The following is a 16,822-nucleotide window of genomic DNA, read 5'->3' on the forward strand; positions in this document are numbered from 1 at the left end:
GAATCGCTTCTTACCTGCTCCTAAGAGGAAGGCCACAGGCTGCTCCATCCTAGAGAGAGCGCCTTGAAAGAGAGCAGCAAGGTGCACTTTACAGGTTGTTGTCTGCAAATATTTAATGGCTGCTGGCCCCGAAGATTCCAGCGTTTAGAGACAGAACCTCCAAACCTGGAAGTCGGCAAGCAACATCTGCCTGGGGAGATGCTCTGTTTGGAAGCAAGTGTGGTGGTTTGAATAAGAGTGGCCTCCATAAGCTCATTTTGTTTGAATGCCTGGTCTGCAGTTGGTGGGACTGTTTGGGAAGGATTGGGAGGTGTGGTCTTATGGGTTTCAAAAGCCCATGCCAGGACTAGCCTCATATCTACTCATGGTGTTCTCTCTGTCTCTCTGTCTGTCTCTGTCTCTCTGTCTCTCCCTCTCTGTGTATGTGTGTATGTAATCCAGCTCTGTGCCTGCCATCATGCTCCCAGCTGTGATGATCGTATACTAACCCTCTGAAACTGTAAGCAAGCCCCCATTAAATGCTTTTCTTCTTTCATAAGTTGCCTTGATCACAGTGTCTCTTCACAGCAATAGAACAGTAACTAAGACAGAGAGGTTATAAACTAAAATTAGCTCCAATATTGACAAATTAGATGGCTTCACTTTAGAATTACAGGCACAGGCCTGTAATCCCAGCTACTCAGATTCAGTGGCCTGTCAGGAGTGAATTCATGGTCAACCTGGACAATTAGTGAGACCCTGTCTCAAAAGACAGTGCAGGGACGGCAAGGCACAAGCCTCAATAGTAAGGTGCTTGCCTGACATGGACCATACCCTAGATTGAATCCCAAGCAATAAAAGGAATAAAAGAAGAATCCAAATGTCTAATGGGAGAAGGTTCTATAGGAAGAGGGGTCCCCAGGTCCCAGGGACAGAAGTACAAGGGTAGTAAAGCTGAGGCCTAGCACCCTCCTGGAAGTAAGCTGAAGACAGATGTTGTGCACAGGAAGCCTAGCCCTCGGGACCCTCTGTGAGCAGTGCAGGCGCTGGAAACAGGACAGGGCATCATCTGATCAACCCTTTCCCCTCACTTCCAACAACCTTGGCCAGAGTTCACACTCGTTCACAGGACTTATGGCCTTGGAATGACAAGGAGTTAACATCAGAAACCCACCCAGCTCACGTGTCTCACATCCTCCCCACCCCCTTCATTGGCTGCATGGAGACTAATGCCCACCTCTGACAAAAGACAAACACCTTCTGGGAGGAGTTACAAACTCTTCACATAGAACACCTGTCGGCTACTGGGGTCACAGACTCGCTGACTGGCAGTCATGGACACACATATATCTGCTAATCGTGTGGCTCACATCTGACAACACCAGTGTCACACAGAGGAGACACCCCCATGACTTATTTATAAAGAAAACAGTTCACACAATGACAAACTATAAATGAAAAGATGTTTTACGTTTGTTCTGAATATTGGCCTGCTTTAGAAATGGCAAACTTGCTCTCTTTTTTAAAAAATATTAACATTTGGTCAACACAAGGTACTCATTGAAAAATTGAAATCTTCCCTTGAGTCTGGTATAAGTGAGGATGATCTTGGCACTTCCCAAATCTGGGTGACAGGTGTCTGAGGTGGAGTAATGAGAGGGAAAATCCATTAGGAAAGCAGAAAGCAGAGAGGTACCTGCTTCTTGTCCTCCATTTTCTTGAAATCTTCACATGCCAACCAAAACAAGACGTTTTCTTCACTGAATTCCTTCTTCAGAAATTCCTATAGATAAAAATGGGGAGAAAGAATCATATAGTGTTCAACACTGAGAAAAAGATGCATTTCCTTTAGAAGATGACTTGGCAAAAGTGGGCCGAGGAGCCTGGATTAATCAGCCCTTGAAAAAACTCCACCCGGAAAACAAAGAACATGTTTAATGTTGAAGCAAGTATTTCTTACGCATTTCACCTTAATGGTTTTGACATTGCAAGGCACAATAAAAATGAGGCGGGAATCTACTCGCATTTCTGAGCCGACAATAAATTACCAAAAAGTAAATTAAAGTGGAAGATATATCAGCCCCTTCCAGAGACTGTTTAAACAAAGTACATTCCTCCAAAGCCAGGCCCTTTTTTTTTAAACAAAAGAAAAGAAAACATATTAAGCCTGTCCAAATCACAGTGATGGAGACCATTTTAAGTTGGAGGTGTGCTCTCCTGGGACTGCTGGTTGAGGAGTCAGCATGTGGCCAGCTCTCCAGCCACCAGTTCAAACCTCACTGGCCTCTAAACAGTGCTCACAGCTCTGCCTCCCATGGGGCTCCATGGGGACCAGCAACACCTTAAGCCATCACTTAAAAAGCCAAGGTGCAGGGTCAGGATTGAGACTCATGAGTGACTGCTGTGAGCAGCAGCAGTTATGCTGGCAAGAAAGTCATTTCTTGGTGGCATTAGCTCTTTCCTGTCCATCAGCCCTCCATTGGAAGATTCCTTCCCCGGCTTTACTTTGTCACTTATCATCCAACCTCTCTCACCAGTGATGTCTCCAGAGAGGGTCTGAGACTGAAAAGAACAAACCTTTACCCCAAAGATCCAGATCATCCTTGCTAGTCCTGAAAACCCTTCCTCTGGATCCCATTTGGGTAGAGCACCCTTCCTTATCACCCCAATCTCCTCCCCACTATCTATAGGAAAACCAGGGGCAGGCTCCATGTCCCTTAGTGAGAGTCCAAGGTGGCCATGACCGATGAACAGTTCTTAATCTGTAGCTAGGACAGTGAGTATCAAACACCACCCTGGTCCTCACACCCCTATCCGCCATCACACACGTGTCAAAACTTTTCCTATTGCATCTATTCTAATGAACAATAAAAAAGGCGAACCCTAAATCTCTTCACGCCTTCTGGATCTTCCAGAAGATTCTCCAAGGAGGACGCCCACTTGGCTGTGCTCTTGAGGCTCTGGTGGCTGCTGCTTGAGCTCCCATCACTGTCGTGGAAATCTGCAAAACACAGTTCAGACAAGTGTTACCACTCAAGGACTCTGTCCCATGCAGACAGCGCATATGAGGAAATTACTGTAACTCTGCACAGTAAGGTCATCACCACCATTGGCAGCAAACTAACATGACTAACATGTACCCAGTCTACTGAGGTGGGAGTCACTATTCCCTCCATTGTTTGGACAAAAGAAACCCAAAACCCAAAAACCAAAAACCAAACAACAAACAAACAAAACAGAGTGACTTGCCATTTCTATTATGTCCCAGCTTGTCCTTTGGCTCTTAAGTCTCTCTCCAGCCTACCTCCCATCCACTCAGCATCGACTCTTCCCCCTGCCCTTTTGCACTGGTGACTCCATGGATCTGAAAGCCCCTTTAGAACAGCATCTTTAGTCCTTGTGGCACATAAGGAAGAGTGTGAAGCAGGGCCAGGGTGATCTTCCCAAGAGTTGGGAAGATACTCAAACATGGAGATAAATGTCTTCGTGTGATACTATTAACATACAAAGACTCCATAATGGGGCTCAGGGTATGTGGGGAGGAATGCATGTCTAGCATGTGCTGAGCCCTGGGTTCTATCCTGAGTCCTACAATAAAGCTCATGACAAACAAATGCCAGCATTTTAAATAAAGCATCAATGGTCTCCATCTTCACTCTCGTTTGGACCTCCAGTGTGGTTTGCCAACACAGTTACTTATCCAGTTTTTATTTGAACCTCTGTAGTTTCATTTATCGTTTTTTGTTTTTAAACATGTCGTATCCTTTAAAATATAGCCAGGGATGTGGCTCCATTGGGAGAGTGCTTGTCTAGTAACACAGAACCCTGGGTTCCAGCCTCAGAACTGCACAAAAGCAACCATGGTAGCACCTGTCTGGGATCTTAGCACTTGGGAGGTAAGAGATCAGGAGTTCAGTCAACCTTGGCTACACAGGAAGTTCAAAATCAGCTTGAGAAACATGAGATCCTGCCTATGGATGGATGGATGGATGGATGGATGGATGGATAGATGGATGGATGGATAGATGGTGACAGAGTTAAATGTCACTGACTTGATGCTACACAGAGTGAATGGGTGACTGCTCGTGACATCTTACATCAACAGGCTTGATACTTAAAATCGTCTTTACCAAAAAAAAAAAGGGGGGGTGCAGCAGGACTTGGAATATCATGACTGATATGTCACTTTGGTTGAGTCCAAGCTCAAAACCAACTTGTCTTGTTTGAGCTACAAGGTCTTGAGTAAAATCTGTGTGCACACCTGAGGAAAATCCTCTGAGCTGGGGAGTTATCTAAGCATTTAAGATAGAAGTACAAACTATGCATCTCTCCACAGAAGGTAGGAGGATGTTGCATCTTTCCAGCACAAAGAAATAAGAAGACTCTGAAGTGGTAGATATGACAACTACCCTGACCTAATCCTTATATAACATACACTTAAATGTACCCACTATATCTAACAAATATGTATTATCATGTGTCCATCAGGGGACACAATAAGAGGTTCATCCGAGAGCTGACAGCACACTGAGTCTCTCTCCCCTTTTCTACAAAGAATGCCCCACCAAGGGAACCATATTGACAGCTAGTACCTTTTTCCATAATTGACTTTTTTGTCCCAAACACTAAAGACAAGGTTCTATTAAAAAAAAATTGAATCTAGAAGAAAATTAAGAGACCAAAAAGCAAATCATTTTTTAAAGCATGATTGGGAAAAAAAACATATTAATCACTGAAAATATCTAGGAAACCATAAAAGTGAAACATTTTTTAAGGAAAATTTGAATCAAAATGTACCAGACACCCGAGGAGCTGGCTTGGTTGGTCAAGTGCCTTCTGCACAGGCAATGGGGACCCAAGTTTGATTCCCATCACCCAAGTGTGAGCTTAGCTGAACTAAGTGGTAAGCCTCGGGCCACTGAGAGACCCCAGCTCCTAAAACAGCAGATAGCTACTAAGGAACACCCCTTAAAGCTGTCCACTGCTTCAACACATGTGCACACACACTTACAAGCACACCTGTGCACTTGGGCACACATGCACACACGCGCGCGCACACACACACAGGCGGTCTGGACGGAGAGAATAATAGACTTAATAGTTGTCAGCTGATGTCTTTTTGGGGGCAAAACAAAACATCCTAACCTTGATTTTGTTTGGTTTTTTTTTTTTTTTTGAATGTTTTTTTGTCTTTGTTGTTTTGTTTTTGAGAGAGAGGGCCTTACTATGTATCCTATGCTGGCTTAGAACTCATAAACTCACAATCTTCTTTCTTAGCCTTTCCAGGGCTGGAATTGCCTGTCTGTACCACCACACCCAGATTAACCTCTTACTCTTCTGGAATCCTTTTCCTGCAGCTCTATGAAACAGACCCACATCAGAAACCTAGGGACTGTGCATCGGTGCTCTCCAGTGACAGAGTATGGGAGAGAGAATTTGTGGGAGTGCCATTCCTCTTGGCAAAGCAAGCTCCCTAGAACAATTGACTACCTGACCCTGCTGGCCTTCCAAAGTGACTCTCCAGCTCATGGGTAAGAAATGAGTTCCTGGCCCCTCATCTGCCATGGAATGTCTGTCTATCCCTGGACAAAGAGCTTCTCCACAAATATCAGGATTTAAAAATCATTACAAGAGGCTCCTTCCCCCAAACACCCCTCCCACTCACCTTCTGTCCTCTGTGTGGAGAACACAGTTTGACCATTTACTCCACTGCCCCGGCAGACCCTCTGAAGTAAATAAACAGCAGGGCACAAGCTCAGTTCTGGGAACCTCGGGCAGCCACGCGCTCCCTTCCACGTTTTCAGCCTTAGTCTGAAAGGATGCCGAAATTCTTGGCACTCTTAAATAATCAACCATACCACGCCAGGGTTTCATTGCCCTGCTCTCTGGCAAATAAATGCACATGGTGGGTTGCACTCAGGCAGCTGAGAGCTGGCTCCACTGCTGGGGACATGCACACCACCCCCTTGACTACTAATCTGTGGATTAACTTTTTGTGGCAGCTTTCAGTTGAACAAGCGGTGAGCTGGCCCCTTTGGTACCTCAGGTCCATTCTTAGCACCCACACACAAAGCCAGGAGGAGCAGTACCTATGTAATCCCAGTGCTGAAAAGGCAGAGGCAGGAGGATTCCTGGGGCTCACTGACAAGGTGGTCTAACCGAATCACAGAATCCCAGGTTCAGTGAGACCATGTTCCAAATTATCAAGGTGGGAATGGCTGAGGAAAATGCCTGACAGCAATCTCTAGCTTCCACACGTGTTATGCTCATGCACAAACACACACACACACACCCACACACAAAACCACACACACACACTCACAGTTACACAATTCCAGATCTACTATCTAAACTGCCTCCTTAGACTGGAAAGCAGTCTAAGAAAACTGCCTCCTTAGACTGGAAAAGTCCAAGAAAATGACTTACCTTGGGTGACAGGCCTAAGGAATCGCCACATAGAACCAGTAAAACCTATTTGTCCCATCAGGATTGCCTCCACAGGACTCCAGGGTCCATGGAACACAGAAAGTGGTAGTCCCTCGTGGGTATATTCCAGGGCTCCCATCTCCGTTGCATCAGAAAATAAAAATGATACTGTGTGATTCAGGGGAGGGATTCACAAAAGCTTTGGTTACTGGTGTTTTGACTTTGGAGCTCTTAAGTGTGTGTTTTATTACAAGTGTGTGTGTGTGTGTGTGTGTGTGTGTGTGTGTGTGTGTGTGTGTGTGTGGTGGGGGTATGTGCTGATGAGTGCCTGAGGAGGCCAGAAGAGAAGGGCATCAGAGTTGGGTTTCCAGGTGGGTGTGAGCTGCAGTACCAGCTAGCTGAGAACCAAACTCCAAGTCTCCAGGGACCACCAGTATGCACTCTTAGCTGCTGAGCCAGGTTTGGGACTTTAGTTCTCCTGAGTAAAGCCTTCCCTTTTGGCCATTTCTGCCACTGTAACTTTCCCACAGGATTCTCCTGCTGGCTCCTGTCATGTGTTTTCTCTTTCCTTGGATATTGGTTTGGATCTTTTCCAAGACTTCAGATTGACTTTAAGGGTTTTTGTTGTTTGTTTTTCAATACTGATGATTGACTGCAGGACCCTGCACATGCTAGGCAAGTGCTCTACCGCTGTGTTCCTGTCTGCCACTTCCTCCTCCCCCTCTTCTCCCCTTCTTCATTCTGAAAATTAAGACTTTTGTTGTTGTTCTTACAACAAACAGAACTTCCTGGAGCAACATCTGCAAACACAACTCACTTAATGGCATCTATATTTTCTCTGTTTTTTATTTCTATAACAGCATATCTGAGGCAAGCTACTTTATAAAGCAAGAGGTTTGTTTTGGCTCATTGATTCAGCTCCCAAAGGCCGCAACTCTAAACAATATATCTAAATTAAAAAAAAAAAGTTTCTTCCATATTCCTAATACCTCACAATGGAAACTGCATTTCACACAGGGGTTTTGAGACACAGTAAACCTCACCCAGGTCGCAGCAAGTGGACATCTCCAGGCTCCCATGAAATGGATCACTAGCCGGCTCCATCTGGCACTGCCCTACAAGTCGCCCTGAATTCAGAAAACGTAATCTATTCTTTGATATAGACTAAGTGATCCTACATTATCTCAGTTCACTTTAAACATGATTTTTGCCTAGTAATATGTAAGAGAAAGAATAACTTTTATCAATAGCAAGCAAGCTTACCTCTAAACTTAAAAACATGGTGGCACATATCTGTAATCTCATACATGGAGGCAGTATCAAGAAGATACTGAGAGTTCAAGGCCAGACCAATCCATATGGGGAGTCCTGACCAGCCAGGCCTGTATATGGGGAGATCCTCTCAAAACACTACCATAATTAGTACTAACAATGATAATAAAAACATTTATAAAAAAACACCAAGATTTCACCGCTGCCCAAACCTTACCCAAGAGTCTCCCAAATTCAGATATTTTCTCACTCTTGTGCATAGGTACATGTGTGTATGCATACACATGTGCATATATAGGCCAGAGGTCAATTTCCAAGGTCTTTCTCAGCCACTCTCCACCTTGGTTTTGCAGGCTGAGTTTCTCACTTTTATCCAGAACTGGCTGGTTCTGCCAGGCTGGCTGGCCCTGAGCCCCAGGGATCCTCCTTTCCTGGCCTCTCTAGCACTGGGATTACAATCACAAAGTAAAATGGCTTCTTCTACCTGAGCCCAGGGATCAGACTCAGGGCCTCTCACATTCAGGGCAAGCACTTCACTGCCTGAGCCAGCTCCCCAGCCTGCTCATCCGTTTTCATCGACAAGTTTCCATTTTTTTGGTGAATAGACAAGAAAGCAGGCTTAAAATGCCCAGGTGGGAAAAATACACTGAACATGTTTTTCTAGGAGCTTTAAGACTTCTCGGGCTATAAGAAGCAATTTGGAGTGGTATTAGTTTGTCTCAATTTTGTCTGCTTATGTTTTGCTTTTTTATTTCAACTCTGAAAGGTTATGGCGAAGAAACGGGGTTCTACCGTTGCTTGGCTGTTTCTTGCCTTGTTTTGCTTTGTTTTCCAATTGATTTCTAGCTCTTCAAAAAAATTATTTTCTCATGCCTGGGCCTAATTTTTCAGTAAATTTATCTTTAGCTGATGATAAAACTATTTACGACTTGTTCTCTGGGTGTGAGGTTGTGCGCCATACTTTCCTGTGGGTTGAAAGCACTCTCGTGTGACATTTATAACGTCCCTGTTTTCCAGGTGAGGAAGCCGAGGAGATGTGAGACATGCAAAGAAAGGAAATCTTGGTCCGAGGCCAGTGGTCTGGCACCCGGAGAACTGTTCTTCCTCACAAGGCTCCATTGCTGCTTAATTTTGATTTCTGCTCATCTTTACAGTGAGAGGTCAGAAAGGAGCAGCTATGAAGAGGCTAACAACTGCAGGGCGTGGCTGTGGACACCTTTAGTCCCAGCACTTGCAGGGCAGATACAGGCACATCTCTGAGTCCGAGGCCAGCCTAGTCTATACAGAGAGAGTTATGTGGTAAGATCCTGGAGAGAGAGAGAGAAGGGGTGAGGAGGGGTGAAGGAACACAAGACTGACTAATAACAATTACATTGTTACAGTGTGGGTAAAGACAGAAATGGGGGGTGGGGTGGGGGGGGTGAATTCCACACTGGGGAAGTTGGGTTAAGAGTCCTGTAAGACTAAGCTGGGAGCATCAAGCACACAGACAATGTGCAGACAGTTTCATTTCCATCTGTGCTGTTCCGTGTGGTTTCTGACTTCAGTTAAAGCCTATCTTCGAAGATGCGTGCAGCATTGCCATACAGATGGTTGGAGCCTTTTGCTTGTGATCCATTTCGTAATACATTATTTATATTAGCTATGATGTCACAGCTAATCGAGACTTTCTCCAGACAGGAATTCCCTAGAAATCCATACTCAAAAGGCATCTGGGGCAGTCATCAGACCTGAATGCTTACAGCTTAGATTTCTGCTATGACTCTGTAGGGAGAGCCATGTAAGGACCCTGCATAGTAGACCATTTCCCCAATCCAAATAATATTTTAATAAGCTCTCAACATCCAACTTCCTCAATAGCAGAGGCAACGTACATTCTCACAGGCTTGACTCTAAGTACCCATAAATCCATAGCACATTGATGGAGACAAAGGAGACATTCATACCCAGGAAAAGGCAGAGATGTTAGCCCCAAATTCCAAAGCAGTTAGACAGAACACCCCACCTTCCTTTCAAGCCCTCTCCTTTGAGCCTGGTGTAGTGGCTCTCATGTGTAATCCAGTATTTAGAAGGGTAAGAGGTAGGAGGACCAGGCCAGCCTCTGCTACATAGCAGAGTCCTGAGACCAATGTGAGCTCCATGAGACCCTGGCCCATAAAACTAAGAAAGAAAGAAAGAAAGAAAGAAAGAAAGAAAGAAAGAAAGAAAGAAAGAAAGAAAGAAAGAGGAAGAAAGGGGAAAAGGAACAAGAAAAAACAAACAATACTCTCCTTTGCTTGTTGTTTCAAGGGAAAGCCATACCCATAAAACTTATTCAGTTCATATCACCTACACCACATCAAGCATAATACATTTAAAAAAAAAAAAAGTTACATCCCAATATAGAAGCAGAGAATCCGTTTGTTTTAACTGGTGATCTACTTAAGTCTCCACAGAAACTGGGTCATGGAAATTCTGTATCTAAATATTACTTTACGTATTTATCACTAGTATCTAGCCCCTGAGAATGACCTTACAGGCGTGCAAGGCCCCAACTGAGGATGTGGAAATTCACTACAGTTAGAAAAAGAAAAAAAAAAAAGGATGAAGTTTAAAAGTTTTAAAACAGCCCTACTAAGAAGTGGCAGGTAAGACAAGAACAGGAAAACAGGCCGGGCCGTAGAGGGCGGCACAGCTCTGAAGGTGCACAGTGACACTTTGATCATAGAGCTCAGGACTCAGCAGCCCCTCAGATGTCACAGTGCGCCTGTCTCAACACAACACCCTCCTCCCTAGGCCCTCTTCGCCCGCCCCCAAGCTGAGAATGTGTTCTGAAGGGGAAGGTAGTCCTTACGTTCCATGGTCTGGTCCACCTAGACGATCCAGCAGACCAAGGCTCGCCGCCTTCTCAGAGCTGATTTGTAGAACAACAGGGGATCAGGGTTCCCTGACGCTCTTGGGCCCAAACAGAAAACTTGCCTCAACATCCTCTTTTGGGTGGACTAAACAACAGATGGCCACAGTTTCCAGCATTGACTAGGGGAAGGAAATAAGGATGCCAGACTGTTGTTTGTTCCCTCCTAAGAATCCCCACTTTCTAGGTGGTCAGAGACCCAGAAAAACAATAATGGCCCCCAAGACCCTGAAAAATGACCACAGTGGCCCCAAGTCCCCGTCACTGCCTTCCCTTGTCTCCAGGAATGGGTTTGACATTTATGTATAAAGTACCCTTCCTCCCACACTCCTTGTCTCTAGTCACTTCAAGATAAAGGACTTCTGGGCTAGGGGTGTGGCTCAGTGGTAGAGCACTTACCCAACACACATAGGCCCTGGGCTAATCCCAAATCCTGTAAGCACAGTTTGTCGGATCGGTCATGCTGTCTTTGTGTGGGAGAGGGAGGCAGTTTTAAGGCAGGGTCTTCCTATGTAGCTCTGGCTGGTCTCAAACTCCCAGCAAATCCCAGCCCCAGCCTCCCAAGTTCACTATTATTCATGAATTAACCCATACATTTGCTTGCTTGGTTTTGGTGGTGGGAGGGTGGGCTGGTTTTTGTGAGTGTTGGTATATAGGGGCGTGTGTGTGTGTGTGTGTGTGTGTGTGTGTGTGTGTGTGTTGTGAAGGGGCACATGTACTCTGATTGGCCTTGACTTGCTATGAAGTCAAGGATGATCCTGAATTTCTGATCCTCCTACCTCTCTGGTGCTAAAATCCACCATGGCCAATTTTGTGTTGTCTTAAGGATTGAATTCAGAGAGTCATGCCTGCTAAATAAGCACTCTCTTAATTGAGCTACACCCCAGCCCCAGCCCCAGCCCACAGACTTCTTTGTGTGTCTGTCCCTGTGTGTGCTTGTGGACATACGTGCTGGGTGTGTGTGCTGATGGACGTGTGTGCTGGTGGACATATGTGCTGGTGGACACATATGCTGGTGCATGGCACAAGTACCTGTGAAGACCTGTGTGTCTCTTCTCAGCCACTGTCCATCTTGTCTTTTGAAGGAAGCTCTCACCAGCCTGGGAGTGTTAAATAGGCTAGACCCACTGGCCAGTGAGTTTCAGGGACCCATGAGTCTCCACTTCCCAGTGCTGGGATAACCACCCTCAGGGTTCTGGAGATCCAGCCCAGGTCCTAATGTTGAACAAACAGCTCTTCGCCAACCATGCTCTCTCTCCACACTCCCTCAGGTGCATTCCTTGAGAACAAAGGCAGTGTGTTCCTCAGGGTCAACCTCACATCTGGTACTCCGGAATATAGCTTATAATCATCAATAGTTTCTGAGAAATGAGCTAAGCTAAGCACCTGATCAAGAGGTGCTGAAAGGGGAAAAGGGAGCCACTGAAAAGAGGTGACAATCGCTGAGAATGTACAGCAACCCACCAAGGAAATAGAGCAGGGAGAAGTGAATGAAGCTCGCGACTCAACAGAGGAGACCGGCTTCTGTCATCACAGAATGGCTGGCTGAGGAAGCTGGGAAGGAAAGGGGACTGTAAGATTCAAAAGGAAAGCTTTTAGTCATGGGTTTACAATGAATTGAGTGGGGGGAAAAAGACTAGGAATTCCGGGACAGGAGGAGAAGGACACGGGCAAAGCTGTCACCTCCATATTTATTATTCATTAACTAACAAGGTGGCTGAGTAGATGTATGTCCAGGTAGCTCCGGAGGAGGGTCTAAGACAGGTTAATCTTGTCTGCTTCTTTGGAGATGAGTAGCCCTGAAGTAGTCCCCATTCCTGGGGACCCAACTTCTGAGACAAACTACTGTCGGGCACAGAGGACCAGTCAGGCCTGGAAGAAGGACACCGTCAAGGAGTCGGGGATACCTAATACCTCTGCAGGCCAATCGAGGGGTTGAAAAGAAGGATCAGGTGGAGAGCCAGCAAGGCGGCCCTGAGCACTCAGCATGGCCCTCAAGAAATGGGAGGCAGGTCCAAAGAGAAGTTTGTCCCTGAAAGTCTGCACAGACTGTTTCACGTAATAGACGCCTCCTGACAGCGCTTATCAAGGGGCTGCTGCTATTGCCTGCCCGAGGCCTCTCTTCTCTCGCTGCCAGACTGCTGCAGTGGACAGCTATCTGGGGGAAGCAGAAGCAACCACAATAAATTTAGTACCATCTAAAGGAGTCCTCAGAAGCCAGCATTAGGGGACTCAGGGACGGAAGTGCCTGGTTTCCCATGAAAGCTCTAGGAAATGGCCAGCCTGGATCCTGCCTGGGCATCCTATGAAACGAAAGACAAAATACAGACGAGTGACAGCAACTGAAGCCACATTGCACCTCCTGTCCACCCATGTCATCTGGACAAAAAGGCCATCTCATCCTGGCCTTTCTACACGTGGAGGCTAGCCCTGCTCTCTTCCAAGCCCCAGGCCCGGTCCATGAGTTTCTACAGAGGAAAGTTTCCCCAACTGCCAAGACGCTCCACTGTAAAACTGTTAAGAACATATTTGTTAAATTTCTGTACAGACTGAAAACATAAGCCCAGCAGTAACTCTGAAACCGTTGCCAAGGTTTATTAGGATAAGGTAAAGAGGACTTCTCTGACGGGCCCCCCAGCAGTCTGGCTGTAGGGGTGTGGCTTTTACTTTGGTTCTGAGGTAGGATCTTGCCAATTATTAGCAGTGTGGGTTGTGGGTAGAGGCCAGGGCCCTCTGAGGGTTCCTCAGACTTCAGCATAAAAAGCATTTGGGGTAGTTGCTAAAAACAAAGCTCCGACTCTTCCTGCTCCCCTTTGCTCCCCAAGAGCTCCTCTACCCCCATCCCCTGCTTCCCCTACCTGATAGGCAGAACATAGAGCCTCCAACAAAGGCCTCCATCTGTGAACCTTAGAAACAGGTGAAGCTTCCAGCTCAGCTTACGGATACCATCTATGATGAGATTTAGGTCTTTCAGCCTCACATAAAATGCTCTGGGGAGACAGGCTTGCAGTCAACCCAAAGCCTAGGCTCTTTCAGAGGTGCACTGAGCTTTGGTGGGGCTTCAGTTACATATTCTGGAAAACCTCTTTAAAAGTGAAGTTCAGGTGGGGGTGTCACTCTGGAGAAGGCTACTTGCCTGCGTGTGCAAGACCTTGAAAACACCCCTAGAAGCACATGAAAAAAATAAGCAAAATTACCCTCTCCCAAATCCTTAACTGTCCTGTGGATGGCTTGCCTGCTGCTCTGTAAGAAGCCCTCACCTTCCCCTCCCTCCTTTCTCATTTGGCTTCTTCATTTCTTGATGTTGGGTGGTGATGACAGTGACCAAACTGGCAGGGGGTCGTGTCCTTTGACAGGGCAGCAGGCCTTATACCCACAGATTTCAAGGAAACTGGGTTCTTGACATGCAGATATCCAACACCAACCACTACTGTTTAACCACTGGCCTTCCTATAGCTGGTGTGGGCAAGCTTCGTCTGAGTTAGTCTGATGCCCTAGAACAGATACATGGTACCAATGATCATGAAACTGCCTTTCAATTTGGAATTGCAATCTGGCCATATGCAAAACATCCTAAATCCAGGTACCTGTCATGATTCAGTAGTTATATTTGTATTATATTCAGGCCAAATATAATTCTAAGCAACAAGCAACCTATGCAGGGCTAGACATGACTCTTCTACATAGTAAGAAAAAGAAAGAAAGGAAAACTAGTAAGCCCCACACCTTTTAATCATGTATCCAACGTTGCACTTGGGGCTTCTAATGTTTAACTGCTTATGCTACTATGAGTAACGTGATCGTATATTTATCAGAATTAAAATCTGGTTCACTGGTAAGGATACTTACTTCCAAGCCTGATGGCTTGATTTTGATTACTGGGATCAAAATCAAGAAGAGAACTGATTTCCATAAGTCATTCTCTAACCTCCACATGCAAGCCCTAGCATGCACACGCATGTGCGCGCGCGCGCGTGCGTGCGCGCACACACACACGCACATATGTATGCACATACGAACACATACACATGCATGCACGCACACAGGCACGTGCACATGTGCACATGCACACACACACATACGCTCGCACTTGCATACATACGGACATGCACACACACGCATACTTGCCCGAGCACGCGTGTGCACGCACACACACACATGATAAATGTAATCTAAAATAAAAAGTATGTAACTAAGTCCACAGCTTTCTGAAATCCACTGCTCACCAGGCCTTGATGTCTGACATAGGTTGATATGTCCAACACAGTTCATTTCAGTCCACCTATGGCATAGCAACCAGTTCCCAGATGCCCCGAACAATTGGTTCTAGCAAGCTACACTGAGCCAGCACCAGTACGGCTCTGCGGCACAGAAAGGTCCAAGGACATTCATTATTCAGTGTGGCAGAGTGGCAGAGTCAAGGTTGGAGTTTAACTCTGGTGCCTAGAATCTGACCACTACTCGGTGTCAGCCACCAGAATTACAAGGGAATGTGACCCCTCGGGTATCACTAATGGAGCATTTCAACGCATATTAAGACAACAGTGCCAACTCTTTACAATAACTCTATGGAATCTGACTTTAGTGGGGTTGTCTTAAATATTTAATGAAACGATTTGCATGAGGTTGATGGGTGGAGGAGAGGCTCTAATTAAGCACTTAAAGCTGCACTTTGCACTTCCCTGGTCACAAAGAAGTTGCACAGCTGGTGAGGGGTGGCAGTGGGATTGGGTCTACGTCTGATTGCAGTCGCCTAACCGCGTTTGATATTTACGTGAAAAGAGGAAACCAACTAACGCAGAGTGAATCTCCGGACGACAGAAAAGCAAGCCTTTGAACCCCCGAACCAGAGTCAAGCAAACTAAACTACGTTTAAAAGCTCCATCAGCTAAGAGTAGAGCAGGTTACCCAATACCCTGGCTTTAGAGCCCCACCCCTCCGACGCGGTCCTTCTAATGGTGAAGACACGAGAAAGCACAGAGGGTGTCAACAAGGCTCCTGGCCACAACATAAGCCATCAAAGAGTGTTAGGTGTTGTTAAGAACAAAAAGGATGGCACGATTCAAATCACCATTTCTGCACCGTGGGTTCTTTGTCTTGCCAAGTTGCCCCAAACTGTGGGTCGGGCAGGTTCAGGGGGAAAAAGAAAGTGACTCCCCCACCGTGTCACACAAGTTCTTCCCCCGCCCTGGTGTGCAGCCACCTTGGGACTCCACTTTTTTGGCGCCGCGGGGCCGGGCCACTCCGGGGATGCAGAGGTCCGGCGAAGCATCCTTCCCATTCCGCCCGAGGAGGAGGCTGCACTCAGGAGGGGAGCCTGGCTTCCCACGCTGCCTCGGAGTGTGGGGCTGTTAATGTGTCTCCCGTGGCTCCCAGACCTCTAGAAAGAAAGCTGCCGTGACTCCAGCTTCAAGCCCAACTTCCTCCCCGGGCGGCTCCCCAGCTCTGCGCTCCCGCCGCGGCTGGGACAGAGCAAGCGGGGAGGAGCGCGGCTGCTGTCCGGGCGGCAAGGCGAGCCGCGCCAGGGGACCCGGCGACCCGGTCCTTCCCGCGCCCCAGCGCCCGCAACCGCTTACCAGACGGCGGCCGCTTCCTGCTCAGTCGACTCACGGCGCGGGTGAACATCGCCGCGGGCGTCCAGAGGACGGAGCAGCCGGGCAGCGCGGCGGCTGAGCCCGAAGAGGGCAAGGAGGAGGAGGAGCCCGCGCGACGCCGCCCCTCCAGGCTCCGCCCGCCGCCTCCTCCCCGCCGCTCTCCCCTCTCCCTGCCCACCCGCGCCCGTGGGCACTGGGTCCAGCCCCCAGTTACCCGCGCAGGGCAGGGCACGGTGGCCCCGGGTGACCCTCAGCTCCCGCGCACATCTCGGTCACTCCCATCGCGGCCTGGAGACGTACGGCGTTCGGTGTCGCTGCCAGGCCCAAGTCACCTCCCAGATCGCCCCCGGGTCTACCCGATTCCGTGGGCGCGCGGCCTGCTCACGCCGCGAATGCCCGGGAGGCGTCACCAGAGTCCCGACCCAAGCCGCCGCGAGTGGGCGCCCACACTGGCCCACGCCACGCCTGTGCCGGGCTTCCAAGCTCCGGGACAGACCTCGGAGAACGCTGCCTGAACCTATGCTGTTCCAGAGTGGATCGGAGCGCGCCGGCACATTTTTTAACTTGGACAACACTTGGGTGCAGTCTCAGGAGGACCTTTGCGCTCAACTACCGGAATCCTGTAGATTCTAGCGCCGGGCTCAACGCTCCTTTCCTG

General features: G+C 47.6%; 1 protein-coding gene across 4 annotated transcripts in view; it reads right to left on the reverse strand.

Moving 5' to 3' along the window:
- Positions 1-16,419, reverse strand: part of Rgs10 (regulator of G protein signaling 10) — a 40,004-nt gene extending 23,585 nt beyond the window's left edge. The window contains exons 1-5 of one of the 4 annotated variants that reach the window (XM_076911326.1): positions 16,147-16,419; positions 15,774-15,948; positions 5,645-5,705; positions 2,862-2,980; positions 1,676-1,762 (exon numbers count right to left, since the gene is read on the reverse strand). In XM_076911326.1, the coding sequence (XP_076767441.1) occupies positions 1,676-1,762; positions 2,862-2,980; positions 5,645-5,705; positions 15,774-15,851 (345 nt within the window). In that variant the 5' untranslated portion in view covers positions 15,852-15,948; positions 16,147-16,419. Of the gene's footprint in view, positions 1-1,675; positions 1,763-2,861; positions 2,981-5,644; positions 5,706-6,405; positions 6,574-10,510; positions 10,634-15,773; positions 15,949-16,146 lie in introns of those variants that run through there. The other 3 variants (XM_034510165.2, XM_034510173.2, XM_076911322.1) reach the window with 3 other exon arrangements.
- Positions 16,420-16,822: the final 403 nt, after the last annotated feature.

The sequence above is a fragment of the Arvicanthis niloticus genome, chromosome 1 (genome assembly GCF_011762505.2).
Source record: "Arvicanthis niloticus isolate mArvNil1 chromosome 1, mArvNil1.pat.X, whole genome shotgun sequence".
NCBI classification, from domain to species: Eukaryota; Metazoa; Chordata; class Mammalia; order Rodentia; family Muridae; genus Arvicanthis; species Arvicanthis niloticus.